Genomic DNA, 17,511 nt, shown 5'->3' on the forward strand with positions numbered 1-17,511 from the left:
GCATTTCTTAACGTGTTATAAATGTGTTATATTTTTGGAATCCCTTATCTTTCAGATCCACAGCCAGCTCACGCCGAGAAAGCAAAACAGGCCCACCGCCGTCTACAGATCATAGAGGTAGTATACATAATTTACAATTAGATATTATGGATGACATAGTACAAGCTAGAAAGGCGCGTATGAAGTTGTGGAATACGAGCAATGAAAAAGTATGTGAAGTTCAAACGCTGGATGAAGCTGGTGCTGGTTCAAGTTCACCGATGCGATACACAAATACAAATAGAAGGTTTTCGGACTTTGTGGGCACTACATTACCCCCAATACAGTCTTTTAGACGCGCTTCCGAATTGCCTGTTTCGCCTTCGGCGCCGTTAACACCAGCAACAACGTCATCGAAACAGATTGTTACGTCGCCAAAAGCAACACTGAAGTCGGGAATTGTCTGTACAAATACTGACCTAATATCTCTTCTATCGTCCCTAGCTTCATCGGCAACCGAAATAAATAGATGTGGTGATAAAGATTATCCAACCCCTCAAACTCCTCAATCATCATCATCATTTAAATCCATCACTAAACTCCCTCCAGACCAGCATGCAAGCGGTAGTGATCTAAAGAAAAATCGATCAAATAGTTTCGATGTTTCCCTTTACCAAAATATCAAACAGTTGGCCACCGGATCATCTTCTAGTGCTGCCGAGTCAACTGTAGAGCCTGGATGGTTTACAAACCGGCACACACCGGCAATGGCCCGACGAAAGTCGGTTAAGTCAAACATCCCCACCGTATCTTTTGCTAAAGAAGCTATTGATAAGTTGCGTGACAAAACAGACACCAAAACCGGTGATACCAAACCCAAGGCCAAAGAGTCACGATCCCCACTGAGTAAATTGAAATGGGACGGTAGAAGCATTGACGCCAAGGTTATAGGGAGCGCCATTGAGAATTTTATAACAGGGTCAAGTTCGTCAAAAAAAGCTTCAAACTCGAAGGAAACTACATCAAAAACAGGCAAAAAATCATCTTCGTCTAGCTGGTTTGGCAAAACTGATGACGATGATTCGAACGATACGTGCGATTCATCACTTTGTTCAACTCTCAAAGATCTGTTTGTAAAGTAAGGAATTGGTGATGACTAATCAGTCGCCAAGAGAGATTGCAATATAATATTCCATTAATTGAACGGAATGCCAACATTTAAGCGATAACGCTACTGCGTACGAAAACGAACCCACCTAAGCAGTAAAGTAGCCTTGTAGGTACTACATATTTCATCATAAATGATCATTAATTCTTCCAGATGCAACATCTATACACTAGGCATCATTTCTTTTGTTGTTTGGCCATTTCTGCAATTTCAATTTATGTTTGACTTAAGAAGATTGAAAACCTATCTCAAAATAGGGCAGACACAGATCTTCTGAGCCAATACAATGCAATAAATCTCATACATTGAATCAAGGGTCCTGCTTTTCGGTTCAATGATCAGAAATCGTCAGCTCATCGCCGATTGAAGCGCGCAACAATTCGTAAGCTACTACGATTCGGAAGCTGCAAGCAATTTGGTCAATCGTTTCACATAGCGATGGGGCCATTCGTAAATAACGTGGATTTTTTTTGTTTTATGCTATACAGTCCAGACACGATTAACCGTAGCCCTCGGAAAACTTTCACTTCGGATAATCGAATCACGATTTTTTTTTTTTCGTTGTCTTATTTTTGATTGACGAGCTTTTGTATGACCCGTAAACTACGCTTAAGTGATTTATACTTTTTATTAAATCCAATATGGCGTTGACGAAATATTGAAAAAAAATGTTTTTAATTGTCAATAAACTATTCAAATTTGACTAACTCGAATTTGATGGTCAAAACAAACATTTTGCTTAAAAAAAGTGGGAGAAATGGAATACAATTTTAAATTCAGTTATCTTTAACTTTTTGCCATTTCCAGTTGAAACGAAGTATCAAAATATATACATTTGTCAATTTAAAAAATAACATGAAAGTTATAAGATTTTTATTGAAGACTAATTGTTTGTGTTTCTACTCTGAATCATAATAATGAATTTCCATTTTGAATTATTTTTTAAATTTTTTGTTCAGTTTCTGTGTTTACAAAAATTGCCAATAGTTGGATGTTTTTAAATTAATTTAGATTTGTTTTTTCGGTGGTTGATATTGACTTTTCTTATAGAGAGTTTTTGTTTGTAATCATTATTTAGATAAGAAATGCCTATTATTTGAGCTTTCTGGAAAAGTCTGGAAAAAAGTCGGGAAAAAGTCGGGAATTTGAAAATGGGATTTGAGTGGTCACCCTGGAATTATCAATTCGATAATAGTAGTTTATGCAACAAGTTGCAAAAAAAATGATTTTTTCAGCACGAGTCGTACATTTATCCAACGAGGTTCACCGAGTTGGATAAATACGACGAGTGCTGAAAAAATCAAGTTTTACAACCAGGTCCATACAACATTTTTTGCAATTCCGAAAAACACCCATTGAGTGAAATTTTAAGTCAAATTTTCATGTATTTTGTCAATAAATCGTTCAAATCAAAAAAATGTTGAAAAATGATACTTTTCGAAACAAGTGCTGACAAGTGCACTGAAATGGGTGCTGAAAAGTAGAACTTTTCAGCATTTATTTTGAAAAGTTACTATTCGATTCTGTTATTTTTGGTAAAGCAAAGTAGGCTGTTTCGTCGTTCAAGAATAAAAGGCATTAAGAGACAGAGTTGTTAGTGATAGATATTATATACTTAAATCATTAGTTATTACTTACTTGAATCATCAATCGTGATTTGAACAATAACAAAAATTAAAAACATATCATATAAAAATGATATGCTATTAAATTGAACTCAGAATTAAAAAATAAATAAAAATGTACAAAAGAACAATGTGTGGCATAGGGGGGAGGGTTTATTTTTTGCTGATTTTAGTGTGCCATACTTTATGGACGCCTCATACTAAAAATAATGTTATTATCTTTGTTAAATAAATTTGGGGGAAGAGGGGGGGGGGGTTGTAAGGGTGGGTGGGGCCTTAAATGTTGTGAAATATTTTATGGACGACCCCTTTGGGAGGTGCTGTGCAACCGCAAAGTAACCAAAAGTACCGTGCGCCTCCATTTACACAGTTAAAAAACTGAAAATGACAAAAAATCGAAAATCCCTAGGTGAAATATTTTCTAGGTCACAGATATCGAAAAGAGACCCCCTTAGCTACCTTTCCACGAAAAAACATTTTAGGTACATTCAATTTCAATAATAATTGCCTTCCGCCATGGCGTGGGGGGCATTTGTCTCGAAGCCCCAGTCACGGCGTTCTCGCAGGATTCTTACAGAATTCTAGTAGAGCAAAACTATTCTTACTAGAACGCTGCCATCATCTTCCTAGATCTTTGCGAGAATTCTCAGAGAATTCTAGCTCAAATGCAATAACCGGTTCTAGCAGAATCCGGTGAAAGCAACCGGTTTTGTTAGAACCCTGCTAGAATGCTGCTACACACAAAGAAAAAATACTCTGAATTTAAAAAGATCGCTCGTTGGATTAAAAGTTCGCGTTGGTGAATATTCGTAGAAAGTTCAAACTTTTCAATTTAAAAGTTGGAAAGTTTTTGATACTACCATGCATTAATGGAACAAAATCGTTGTATCGGTAAAAGTGTTTTACTTTTAATTGGAAAAGAAACCTTTTATAGCAGGAATAAACAACATATGTTACATATGTACATAAACTACAGTGTTAATTTCAGAAAAATGTGCTTGATTCCAGGCTTGATTTTATATTTATTTTTAAAAGTTTTAAACAGTATGTTAAATAAGACATTTTGTTATTGTATTTAACGCTTCTGGCCAAAATCCGAGTCCAAGTTGTACCGATTCCTAGGGTACGCCACCGGTCACTTCCGAAGACCCCAAGCTGGACGGTTCCAGACGGACGTTTTGACGCGCGACAGCAAAGTAGAGAACAGGATGGTCACGTTGCCGGCCTTCATCAGGACAGGTTTGGAGAAGTTAGCTGTAGATTCGGCAAGGGTGATCGACGTTTCCTGGCTGGAAAGTGAAGTGCCTGAACGGGGAGTTCCCGATTCTGGAAGCGCATCCAGAAGATTGGGTTGATGAGACCCTCGGAACGGAATTCGATTTCGAGCACTTCATCCTCCTTCGAGAATGACAAAGATTTTTTCGGCACGCTGTCCAGGGTTCATTCGGTTGGAGCTGCGCCGTCGCGAGATGAACATTTGTGGAAGGTTATTTGCTAAAAGAGATGGGAGTAAGTGAAGTTGGCAAGCCACTGTACATATTCTCATTACTCACAGGTGTTGTAAACCGCCGGCACCGAGTGCAACATCCGCTCTGGCTACCTCCGATAATCCCGCTTCTCGACGTCCTCCCCTTCGTCGGCTTCTTCTCCTCACCGTGAAAATCTCGTACTTGTCCAAAAACCGGATGTTTATCTTCTTCAACGCAATCTCGTTGTTCACGCAACTCTTCGGCAGCACCATCTCCTTGATGATCTCGTTACAGTCCTCGCGGGAATTGACCTTCAATCACCAATCCCGGGCCACCACCACCGAATACAACCGGTGCGAATACACATTCCTACCTCCCATTCTAAAAAAACTAACAAAATCAATCACAAGCCCCACAAAACACCCAAGCTTTCTTCTTACCCATTCCGGTCGTGGAACAGCTACAGTTCCTGCAGGAAGCTCGCCTTGTCCTTTTTGAGCACTTCACCTTGTCCCGCACCCGCACCACCCTCCTTTGAAGGTGTTCCGCTGCTGCTGTTTGGCTCACGAAGGTTTCCGCGTCCGATTCCTGGCTGCTGCCTAGAATCACCAGCACCACCGGACCCATCAAAGTGTTTGTTTACATTTGGAACTTAGTCGTACACGGTTACACGAGAACGTCAAAATGAAAGAAATTCAACAGTCGTATTAAAAGTTAAGACTTTTAAATCAGTTAGTAAGGAGATTTTAAAAAACTTTACCAGTGAAAGTTTTCATATTTTAAACAAGAAAAAAACTTTCCCTCAAGCTAATTTTAGCAAATTTTTAAATCAAAAATAAGTTACTTTTGTCATTACGGTAATATTTTTTTGTGTGTAGAACTATTCTGACAGGCCATCCTGCTAGAATTCTGTAAGAATTTTGCCATAATGAGACGGCAAAATTTTCTGCTAGAATCCTGCTAGAATTTTGTCGGAATTTTATTGTGGAATAAATTTAAGCTAATTAAAATTTCATTTCGAACAAAATTTATTTCTTTGTTTATTACAAGTAACTTTCCACATTAATGCCGGTCACACTAACGGTCACATAACTTTTTAATACTCAATGGAGGCGGCTGTTCATTCTTCGGTAGCACACTTTGCTTTCTCTGCTGTCCGAGTAGCGAGTAGCGATGTCGTGGCCAATGATGCCGAGGGGAGAATCCGGACTCCAGATCCGAGGTCTGGATGTCGCCAAGACTGCAGAGACATGCCTGCAAAAAGCGGAAAATGTGGTTAAGTTTCATCATGCCTAAATCTATTCGCAAAGTATGCCGAAATTGTGGGAGTGATGTTACCTGCGATGGTGTGTCCGTGGAGATCGACCTTCTGGGATGGACATCCGGTGTTGCCACTTCTAAAGCAGCATAATATCAGTTTGATTTTTACTTTCAAACGGTATGGCAATTTGAAGAGTGCAGGGTTTTTTTATTCGCGAAAAACGTCCATCTTGTTCAAATGGGCAAAAATTAATCTTGTTGCAACATGATTTGAACCGGTAAAACGCCAGCCAATCAGTGAGCAGTATTTTTCTGCTAGAAAATTCTTGCAAAATTCTTACAGAATTCTGACAAGGCTGCTAGAATCATTCTAGTAGGATTCTTACAGAACCAATTCTGTAAAAAAATCTCGTATCTGGGTTTGTGCTTGTGTCAACCCTCTGGCACCACTGTAAATGGCTAGAACGTTTGACAGTCACCAAAACCTCGAAGAGCCCACGTAGTAGTATTAGTGAAGAGCCCACGTTGTTTATTGTGGGCTCTTCACTAATACTACTGCGTGGGCTCTGTGAGTGTAACAGTATTGGTGTTGTCTGTTTGTTTACACCAAATCTTCAAAAAACATCACTTTTTGTGTGTGCAAATCTGTTACGAAAAAAGATGAAAACTGTTGCTCTCGATTTACCGGTAAGATTTGCTGGGTAGTACTGGACCGGGGACTGGCCAAGTCCCGCTGTTGATCCTTCCGAACAACTCGCTGCAATCTCCGGCAGGGAGTAACCGACCAAGTGCAGAAACATCCGTGATTCCGGTGATTGTGGCGGAGCTGGTCTTTCCGAGCATCTTCGATAACCTTCTCCGAGGACTGGCCCACTCCCGCTGTCGACTCGCACAGGGAATCGAAGGAATCGCGTGCTTGTGTAGAATCCGACCTTTTGTGGACTCACAAGAAGTTCATCGCGAAGTGGTCCGAACTTGCAAAACCGTCTTCATCACTACTTCGCGGGGCATTTATCCATAGTCTCTGGCGGGTAGGGTCCTTCGGGAACTTGTGTTTGAAAATTCGCCCTGTGTCGTTATTTTTTCATGGAAATCATTTCAACATTATGAAATTATACATTTGTTTACCACGCGGTTTGTTTATTTTCAAATTTTGACAGCAAATGCGTTCTTCATCTTCTTTGTTGTCTTCATGTTCGCGTCGAACATTTAGGTTTCATAAACATGGCCGTCGTGACAGAGGGCTGGCTTGTGTGCTACCGGAATCACTTTTTAAATGTTCAACAATTTCAAAAACTTTTACGAATTTTTTTTCCTCAAAATATTGCACTCTCGACACACCGCGATCGACCCTTACCCACTGAGAATATTGGCTCGAACCTCGACTCGATTCAGGCTCGATCTCGAGCCAGATCGACTCGAGGCTCGAGCCAAAATTCTCAGTGGGTAATGGTGTGCGTGTCCATCGTCACCCGTAGCGAAACACTAGCCCAGGCCACGACCGATCACTTGTTTTGCTTCCATTGTTTCTTCCCACGATGCCGCCGCTGTGCAGCAGAAAAATCTTCACTTTTTCTGCTCCGCCACCAATCGCAGGGGAAATATAATTCACTGCACTGATTCCCGGCACCTTCCCTCATTGATTAGTACATATCACTTTAGGTCGCGATAAAACTGAGTAACCGTGGTTTTGAGGATACTTTCGCGGAGCCGTATCGAGGCACAACAAGCGTGCACTACTGTCAAATCACTATTATCATAGAATAGAGATAGGTAGAATTGCCACTTGCCGATTCCCCCTTGTAAACGTCAAGCGACACTGCCGACAGCGCCACCACTGTTCGAAACGGGGAACTTCAGTCGAAATGCGCACTGGGCTTTTTGATGGAACTGCCCTGTGCATTCTGGAGGGTGCGTTTTGTTTGACAGTGACAGATTGAAAAAAAAGGCTTGTTGACATTCAGTTGGCGATCAAAAAAGTGAAATGGTGCTTGGAAGCTGGATGAAAAGACGAGACCAGTGGAGGCGGTTGAACGTCAGGATTGGGCACAATTGCGTTTAAAATTGGAGTGCGGTGGCCTTGCTGGTCAGGTTGGTCGACGAGAAGCGAGTGAGTGGAACAAAGTGGTTTCTTCCTCAGAACCTCCACCAGCGCTCCACGACCACTTTTCTTCACTCCGAAACTGCAAAATCCAACGAGCGCCGCCGGAAGCACTGTGCCTCACACGGCGTTGCCGGGTTTCTTCCTCGGAATTTTCAAGCTGGAACACCACAATCACTTTTCTTCATTCCGTAACGGCAAAATAGCCTTTTCCTCCTCCGATTCTTCACCTGGTTTGACAGCAACAGCGAAATGTCAATATGACAAAACAGATGTTTTGGAGAAGTGAAAACGGATCCCGCATAGTCATGAACTATATAACTACTTTATGACAAATAGTTACTTAACTATTTATCAAATGGTCTCTACTATTCATTAAATTGTAACCCAACTATATACGTACGATATATCAAACCATTAATTCCATTCCCAAAATAGTTTTGGTTGATTTTACTATATGAGAAATTAGTTGTTAGGCAGAAAACTATATGAGGTTTTCATACATATGTAAATATTTTTATAAACTTGGATTTTACGTCAAATAGTCATTGCCCAAAAAATTGACTATTCCCTATATAGTTTCTGAAAAACTACTTTACCGACACTACTTTGCCGACACTTTAAAAAAGACCGCAAAAATGAACCCTACAATTGTTGTGATAACTACTTCGGATATAATCAAATTTGATTTTTAAGTTCTATCGATAGTTGGTGAATGTTTACCGCCATTATATGTGATGTTATTTACGTTGCTGCCGAACTGCTGCCGCCTTATCCGATTGATCTATATCTGTTGGTGGTTTTTCAGTGGTTTTGGTGACATGTTGTGTTAGAAGGGAGCAAGCTCGGGGGCAAGTATTTTTCGATAAGTCCAAGTAGTCCAAACAATTGACTCATTTTATAGTGAACAGTAATAGTCCACCATGTAGTACACATATTTTTGGTGTATGGTAAGAACAGCATGCCTACTTTTTCTGGAATAGTGAAAGTCAATTTCATGAGCCCTCGTAACATTTTTCTTCTTTTGGGGAGTTTTCTGATAACCTGAGGAGAAGTGGGGGTGTTGAAGGTTCTCTATCATCCAGAGGAATCGACTGTGATCAATTTACTTGATAAAAGTTGAAATTTTTGTACCAATCGTTTAACATATAGTTGGATTATATAACAAACTGTAATTGTACTCCATACTGTTGAAATATTGTTTGAACTATTTGGACTTGTAGAAATTTTTAATTCAAAATAGTATGGTGTATAGTAATTTTACTTCATGTAAGTTGACAAATTATTTGGATTATACAAACTTATCGAAAAAAATGTGGCCGCCATCAATTGTGTTCTACTATAGCATTTATAGTAGGTTTTTAGTTCTTACAGGTTCTGACTATAAAAATCTAAAATCTGTGGAATTTTGCTATATTGTTCTCAATAAAGTTGATAAATTGTTTGAACTATTTGGACTTGTACATTTTTTCGTTGAGTCACGTTATCTAAACAATCCGAACTGTTTAGTGTAAGGTTATTGTACCCCAAATAGTTCAAAAATAGTTAGAATCATTAGATTTACTTCAATAAAAACGTCATCATTTGACGATCAGTTTCGTTATGGTTTTGTATAGTGCCGTAACTATATGATAATGGTTAAGTATGTGGTAACTACATCTCTTTTAGTAGTAATATAGTTTGGACTATTCCCTCGATGGTTTTTGATTATGCGGGATGTCAACTTATTTGGCATATTCTTGAAATTTTGAAAAAAAAGGATGCTGATACGAAATACAAGTAATTTAATCTTCTTTTAAAAGAAATATCCTAGTTAATGGATGCATTTATCTTGAATTTTCATAATTGTTTTGATTTGTTTTCCATGATTTCAATCATTTTAAATGTTTAATGAATAATATATATGTGCCAACCAGTTCTCCACATTCTTGACAGTATTATGCGCAGGGTGTTGTAGTTCCCCGTTTCGCCGCTGGCATCAGTTAGGCAGCACAGTTTTGTCCCCCGGTCGGTAAATGAGTGGCAATTCTACCTATCTCTATTCTATGATTCTAACCTCCAAATCGAGTCGGCGTAAAACCTAAAAATAAAAGAGTCTTCTTGTTACACCGTCTACCGTGGCACACAGCCAGTGCACGGCTCGTTCGTTCTTTATATTATAATTTGTTTAGTTTCTTGAATAAATGTCGTTCGTGTCTCGCGTTATTCTTTATTGTAACACAAACCATCGGATAATCGAACTTCGTAAAATCGAAGCTTCGGATAATCGAGGCTTCGGATAATTGAGTCTGGACTGTATTACTTGATATATAAACAAACTTTACTGAAGTAACTTTTTCTCATTTTTGGTTGGAAAAGTAGCTTATGTTTTTTTTTCAGAATAGAGGAAAAAAGCAACTCGCGACAAAATTTTGAGGCTAGGAATTTTGACAGGTATGATTTTCATAAAGTATTCGCCTCCTTTTCTCTCCCACAGAAAACTTAGGACAATGTAGCTGTCAAACTAGGCCAAAAAGTTAAAGTCACTCACAAAATGAACTTTGAGTTATTTGAGTTCATTTCTGACGTCACGATTTTCTCCTCTATAGAGTAGAAAATTGTGACGTCAGAAATGAACTCAAATCACTCAAAGTTCATTTTGTGAGTGACTTTAACATTTTGGCCTAGATAGAGGAGAAAATCGTGACGTCAGAAATGAACTCAAATCACTCAAAGTTCATTTTGTGAGTGACTTTAACAGTTTGGCCTAGTTTGACAGCTACATTGTCCCCAGTTTTCTACGGGAGAGAAAAGGAGGCGAATACTTCATGAAACTCATACCTGTCGAAATTCCTAGCCTCAAAATTTTGTCGCGAGTTGCTTTTCTCCTCTATTGACAGCTACCTTGTCTCCAGTTTTCTGTGGGAGAGAAAAGGAGGTGAATACTTTATGAAAATCATACCTGTCAAAATTCCTAGCCTCAAAATTTTGTCGCGAGTTGCTTTTCTCCTCTATACCTATCTCGGATTAGTTTTCAAAATACGTAAGAGCCATTTGGGTCTCGTGGCGCAGGGGTAGCGGCTTCGGCTGCCGATCCCGATGATGCTATGAGACGCGGGTTCGATTCCCGCCTTATCCACTGAGCTTCTATCGGATGGTGAAGTAAAACGTCGGTCCCGGTTTCTCCTGTCTCGTCAGAGGCGCTGGAGCAGAAATCCCACGTTAGAGGAAGGCCATGCCCCGGGGGGCGTAGTGCCAATAGTTTCGTTTCGTTTCCATTTGCAAACCCTTTTTGCATCGGTAATCGAAGTACTTACGAAAAAGTATTTTCAAAAATGCTTGAGATTTTTCATCTACACGTCATTCAAATGCGCTAAACTTGAAACAAATGAAATATTGTTTAAATTTGGAGAAAAACAAAAATTAGTGTCGGAAGTCACGGTGGCTCTTAGGGCTTATTGAAAACTCACCCGAGCTATGCAATAGTTCAGAAAGTGTCCCTTTTGTTCCTTTTGAATTTTTTTCGTCAAAATATTCATACAAAAAAAAATCAACCGCGTTATTCCAGTTGCACTTTTTTAACATGCGACAATTGTGCGTAACGGTAGTCGATAAAAATAATCAAAGGACCCAGTGAATGACCAATTGCTGACTCGGGTCCACGATTGAAAAAGAGCTTCACGCAAGGCTTTACGACTACGTTTCGCGTACGCACACTATCGCGCTCCCTTTTATGTGTACGAACACGCAATACATGCGCACGCAGATAACTCTATTGATCTGAACTGAGCAAGTGATGAACCTACAATCAGGCCCCTTGCATTACATCATAGATGGTCAATTATGTTTTACAATGCATTACACCTCGTCAGAACTAGAAAATAGTCTATTATTTGCCATATTTCAATATTAGCACTCACACATTCATCTCCATGCACACTCCTTTATAATACTTTTTTATACACCCTCGAAAAGATCCCAAGGTAAATTTCGTAATAAATCCACAGGTCTTGGAAATCTCTTTTTGCCCTTTTTTACAACTATTTTTTGCCGATTCATTTACATACTTTAGAATAGCCTGGTTTTCAAGTTGATGCCAATAACTATTTGAAATGATAAAACTTTCAGGTTTTATTTAGGTTTTAGATTATTGAATAATAATCTAGCCGCTGAGACACTACATTTGTTGAAGCTTATTCTAAATTTAAGTACACTGTGTAGTAATAGCCATACGCTGATAAGGAAAAAAACAAAACAAGTGGATTGTACCCCTATTGTTTTACAATCAATAGATGAAAATATGTCTTAAGGATTTTTTGTTTCGGCACCATAACAATAGTTTGTAATTGACTGATTCAAAAAAAAATCTATTATACACAGTGCATTTACTTTGCAGTAAGTTATAGTTTCCTGTGTGATGGTACCTATGTTAAGATTTCGTGAATAATAAAATCTCACAAGCCTGTGGCCCAGAGAAACGTGGTTTATTCTGAACAGATATTTAAATTATTAGTTTCATCATCACACGGTGTGGTTGGATTGATACATTTTGAAATCTAGATTTATTTTTAAAGGTCTTATAAAGTGTTGTTTTATATGTTTTAGGACCTTTAAAAAAACTCTGGAAATGTTATACAACCGTGTACAATTATCTTAAAAAAGACAGATTGTTAATTAGAGAGCGCGAGTAGGTGGTATCATTCACCATTAAATTTTTTGTTTTAATTTTTCTAGTCGCACTTCGTTGATGTCGAAACCTCTTAACTGGGCCCCCGTCCTTGGGTCTGGGGGTGAGATTGGGCTATAAAGAATCATTGGTTCACAGATTAAGGGCCAAGAAAAGGGGTCAAGAAATGGCTTTACGAACAGCAGAATAAAGGAGAGGGAACGATTTCTTAGGGCTTTTCTTCACCTTCTCTGGCTTGCTTCTGCAGCCACTGCTGCCCATTTGAAATTTTTCTTGACCGGTTCCTTTGGAATAGACGTATCCAGTTTGAAATGGCCGCTAGGTGGCCAATGGTGTTAGAAATGACAGCTTCCATGTATTTGAATATGGGAGCTCAGGAAAACTCATTTTTTAAGCAATAAAATTATTATTTATGATAAAAGTATTGATTGATTAGGTGCACAAAATGTGTCTAGAATATTATTAAAAAAAAAAACTGTTCGAAAAATTTGCAATTGAGATAAGTACACCATTCGATTCAGCAGGAATTTTGGGCACCAAAAATATATAGTTTTCATATGTTAAGTATTTTATTTTAGAAGAAAATTAACAAAAAGTATGAAAATCGAGACATTTAGTATGGGAGCTGTCAAATCTCTCACCATCAAAAAGCAGCGTTGAGCTTTCGCTGGATTTGTCTATTGCGTATCGAGAAATTAAATGGGAGAGTGTGTGCGTGCCACATGGAGTTAAACTTTTCGAAGTGTCATGGGAACCTTCACAGCAACTGCACAGAAAGTTTAACTCCATGTTGCACACACTCTCACTTTTAATTTCTCGGTACCGCTTAAGCCCAGTCAAATCAATCCGAATTCTGAAACGGAATCTAGTTAGAATCGTACACAAATTCCGTTTCAAACGCAACAACCGGTTCGAACACGGTCAGAATTCGGATTGAGTTAACTGGGAGGCTTTGAAAAGTATTATTCCCGGTTGGCCATTTGGCAGCCATGTTAGTTGACTCAGAAAATACATTAATAAAAAAAAAATGCCTTTCTACATTATTTTTTTAATTTTTTTTTGTTTCTGTCATACGACTGCTGAGACCATAGTTGGTCCATCTCGCATTATTATGTTTTTATGAGCATTGAACATATAGTGATTTGTTTTTCACCTCAATTTACTTTTTCTGGGCTCTTATTACTGCACTTACTGACTTCTGTCAGTTTCCAGCTGTCTGCCGCGCCCTTTTAGGCCCCCAACAAGGTGCGAGCCCTGTTTTTCAGCTTTGTCAGACTTTTTTTGGAGTTATTGGAGGTGACTGTCGGAAGGAGATTCTCTTCCCCTGAGGAGACCGTGAGTGATTTTGCTTGTTCGCGTCCAACCATCCCCTTTTGGCCCTTCATACGGCAGTAATTTGAAGATGCTTCTTTTAAGTCTGAGCCACTGTAATTCTAGGCAACCGCTACATAGGTCATCCTTGTGGCCCTGTTGGTTATCCCATCAAATCAAAATCAAATCAATTTACTTTTTTTGGGCTCTTTATTAAGAACCATCATAGACAATCTGAAAGCGCGAGGTACCTCACACAGAAAAAAAGTGTTTAATTTTGGAATGTTGAAAATTTGGTAGGTTGAATATTACCTCTTTTTTGAGTAATATTACATAAAAAATGTGTAAAAATGTGAACCTGATGAATATCCATCAAAAACTGATGAAAATTCATCTTTTTCTGGGGTAAAATTCATCATTTTTTTAGCCACAAAATCTGTCAACATTTCCTGATGAATATAACCATCATTTTTTTTCTGTGCAGCTTTTATCGATAAGCCCCGCCCTGAAGAACGTTTGCATCAATCGGATTCAAACGATATTTAGAACTTCCGCGATGACCTAGTGGTCAGCATTTTTGCTAACCAATCCAAAAGACGGGGTATCGAACCCAGACTCACGCGACTTTGATTTTTCGTTCATGTTCAGTGTTTCATACCTTTAGTTGATCCAATTAGTTGATCCAAATCCAGAGCATAATATTCCCGGTGTTCTGCTATGGGTGCAACCCGTTAGGAAGTTTAGTAGAATATCTTGGGCCCAGCCTTATTTCAGATATCCAGCTGATCCGGTAAAAATATAGCAAACCGGTACAGAGAAACCTCTTTTCACGCGGTGGCGTTACGCTTTTTGTTTCGTCGATTGCTCTTAAACTACACAATATTTTTGCAAGCTTCAAAAAGCATTCTGTAGAGCTGAACAAAACCTACAAATTGCTTTTGAAAGATTGCAAAAATGTTGCGTCGTTCCAGAGAAATCGACGAAATAAAAAGCGTAACGCCACCGCGAAAAAAGAGGTTTCACTGTATTCCATTTTAGCCTATCGTAAACGAAGCTGACCGATTCTTTCGTGACGGGACAACGTTTGTACGCATATGTTTTCAGTTTTTTTGCTGATAACTTTAAAATCTGTGGGAAAAGGTACAAATATTTATACAAATTTGGAAAGTACATTAAATTTCCAATAAGATTCACTCCAGCAAACATTTAAAAACACAAAGTTTGAGTCAAATGTAGCGTGAAGGGACAACATCGTACAATTGGATCATTTTGATTTTTATACACAATAGTGAATAACTCTGCTCTCCTAGTAAGTTTTTGAAAAAAACCTTTTCCTACAGTTGTTTCTAAAATGAAAAACGAAGATTTTGCTTCCTAGATCACCCAATTTCGTTTAATTTTGTTGATTTGACAGGTACTTCTTTTAATGACGGGACAACGCAGATATTTTTTAAAAGAGGAGTTTGCTCGCGTTGTCCCGTCACGAAATGAAGCAATTGTGAAAATCTCTACTGACTAGTCAACTTTAACTAATTTATGGTCGCTGAGCTCGAATATGACAGGTCAAATTCAACTAAGGGTTGCTAAACTCGAATATGAGCCCTAGAATATTCCAAAATACTCAGGGAATGTGCAATCCATTTTTCAGGGTTGTAACCGGCAATCAACGGGTCAAATTTAATTAATTTGGTGTTGCTGAGCTCAAATATGAGCCATATAACACTCCAAAGTATTCAGGGAATGTATAATCCAAGATGGCGGCAAATATGGCGAAGCTAGCAAATTTAATTGCGTTCCCTGAGTAACTATTTATTTATTTGTCACCATATTCGGCATTATGCCACACAAACTGTTCTAAGGACTTGAGAAAATTCTAAGGCTTAAATTCGAGTTCAGCATCCCCAAATTAATTAAATTTGACCTGTTGACTGCCTGTTACATTTCTGTATAAAAATTTACAATATTCTAGGTTCGCCATCTTGAACTTCACATTTCCCGAATACTTTGAAGTATTCAAGAGGTCGTATTCGAGTTCAGCGATCCCAAATTAGTTAAATTTGACATCAACTAGACTTAAAAATCCTTTTATGGTATGGTTTTTCCGTTCAGCCGCCATATTGGATGCCATCTTGAATATCTCGCTTCCCTTTGAGGCTCAGGAAAATCAACAGGCAAATTTGGATTCAGGAGGGTCGATTTAGTTTAGAACGATCAAAAACTGGCCTGATACACGATTTGCTTCTGGACGCGAGAAATGAGCACCTTTTTTGAATTCGTGCCTTGACCAAAAAAATCCCAGTCAAATCAATCCGAATTCTGAAACGGAATCTAATTAGAATCGTATACAAATTCCGTTTCAAACGCAACAACTGGTTCGAACACGGAACCGGTTGTTGCGTTTGAAACGGAATTTGTATACGATTCTAATTAGATTCCGTTTTAGAATTCGGATTGATTTGACTGGGTTGGCGTGACGGGACAACGCAAACATGCGTCAGTCGTAACTCTGGTTCCTTTTGACCAATTTTCGATTTCTAATAAGCATTTTAAAGGGTTTTTCGAGTTCGAAGAGAATTCAAAATATGATGCAAATCCGATTTCACGAACCATTGCAAACTAAACAATTGTAATTTTTTGTGACGGGACAACGCTTCCATATACCCCCTTTTTAAATGTCCTGTATAATTTTATACCTACAGAATCTGCTTTTGTCAATAAGAGTGCTTATAAAAGAGTCATTTTACTATAAAATTCCGTTAAGAATGATCAAATATCTGCATTCCATCCATTGATGTGAGCAATTATTTAAAAAAGTTGTTATCAGAACCATCCAAAGTTCAACATGAAAAAATGACTGCTTGGTAAACAAGTGCTAAGAATCGGTCAGCTTTGTTTTGAAATAATGACATTATGCTATGATCAGTCATATTCCTCAAATCAAGGATATGTATAGTAAATTTATGTAGATTTTTTTCACAAATTGCTAAACAAACAATCTTTTCCTCAATATTATGTTTTTAATCCATGCAGTCATTCAAAAGTTTCAAATACGACAATACCAAACAAATAAAAAAGAACTGTAAGTTTTCTACTTCTATGTACACTTTTTTGTGATAACGGTACGAAAAAAAAAACCACAAAAAATAAATGCTTATCCAACTGTTTAAGCAATGATATATAAAAAAAACAAAAAAATAATACCAGGATTATCAGACGTGTTGAATGTTGTTGTGAAATACATATGTAGAATGTTAACGCAGATAGTCGAAAGCGTTTAAGTGAACTTTATTGTGAGTATTACAAAACTTGTTAACAGTAAATCATTACGGGAAGACATATTTTTTATATATCATAACAGTTGAATCAACAAACCAACATATTAAATGTCTCAAATTTGATAAATGTTGTTATTATTAAGGTTAACGCAAAAATAACCGGTCGTTCGTGAAATTATATTAAATTAGGAGCTAGTGATTTACCATAACACTTTATCAATACTGTGACGTTGAAAATTGCTAAATGTTGAAAATTCTCATTAATGGTTAAAACATAAGCCAAAAACTGTTCAGACTGAATCTAACCAAATAATGGAACCCATTCCAAACTCATACAATATTAGACATTTATAAACATGTAATCTGGAATATAAAACAGACAACACTTGAAATATATATAAAAAAGTAACGTAGCTAGACAGTTAACGTTTTGAGTTTATTGCTTATTATTTATCCCGTTTAGTCTGCCTGATTAGAATCCTGCAGTGGGCACAACAATGCTTTTAGCAGCAAAAAGAATGATAAAGGGTAAATATGGAACATATATCGGGTTAGTTTTTGATATTCGTTACAGTCATCACGACCTCTGACATTTGTTTAATTTTTTCTTTAAAACAAAAAGAATTTTCATAGTTTGTTCAAAAAAGTGCAACTGAG

General features: G+C 38.0%; 1 protein-coding gene and 2 long non-coding RNA genes across 7 annotated transcripts in view; 2 read left to right on the top strand and 1 right to left on the bottom strand.

The window, feature by feature from the left end:
- LOC120425635 (uncharacterized) overlaps positions 1-17,511 on the top strand; it is a 51,292-nt gene that overhangs the window by 31,782 nt on the left and 1,999 nt on the right. For 2 of the 5 annotated variants that reach the window (XM_052707050.1, XM_052707056.1), the window contains exons 5-6: positions 56-1,242; positions 1,301-6,043. In XM_052707050.1, coding sequence (XP_052563010.1) covers positions 56-1,121 — 1,066 coding nt within the window. In that variant the 3' untranslated portion in view covers positions 1,122-1,242; positions 1,301-6,043. Of the gene's footprint in view, positions 1-55; positions 1,260-1,300; positions 6,044-17,511 lie in introns of those variants that run through there. The other 3 variants (XM_052707062.1, XM_039590218.2, XM_052707058.1) reach the window with 3 other exon arrangements.
- Positions 1-17,511, top strand: part of LOC128092720 (uncharacterized) — a 51,822-nt gene that overhangs the window by 24,538 nt on the left and 9,773 nt on the right. The window lies entirely within an intron of this gene.
- Positions 7,253-17,511, bottom strand: part of LOC128092717 (uncharacterized) — a 12,252-nt gene continuing 1,993 nt past the window's right edge. Inside the window, exon 2 of the long non-coding RNA XR_008211949.1 lies at positions 7,253-17,511. This exon is cut by the window's right edge and continues 1,617 nt beyond it. This is a non-coding gene — a long non-coding RNA (uncharacterized LOC128092717).

This window comes from Culex pipiens, chromosome 1 (assembly GCF_016801865.2).
Source record: "Culex pipiens pallens isolate TS chromosome 1, TS_CPP_V2, whole genome shotgun sequence".
Taxonomy (NCBI): domain Eukaryota; kingdom Metazoa; phylum Arthropoda; class Insecta; order Diptera; family Culicidae; genus Culex; species Culex pipiens.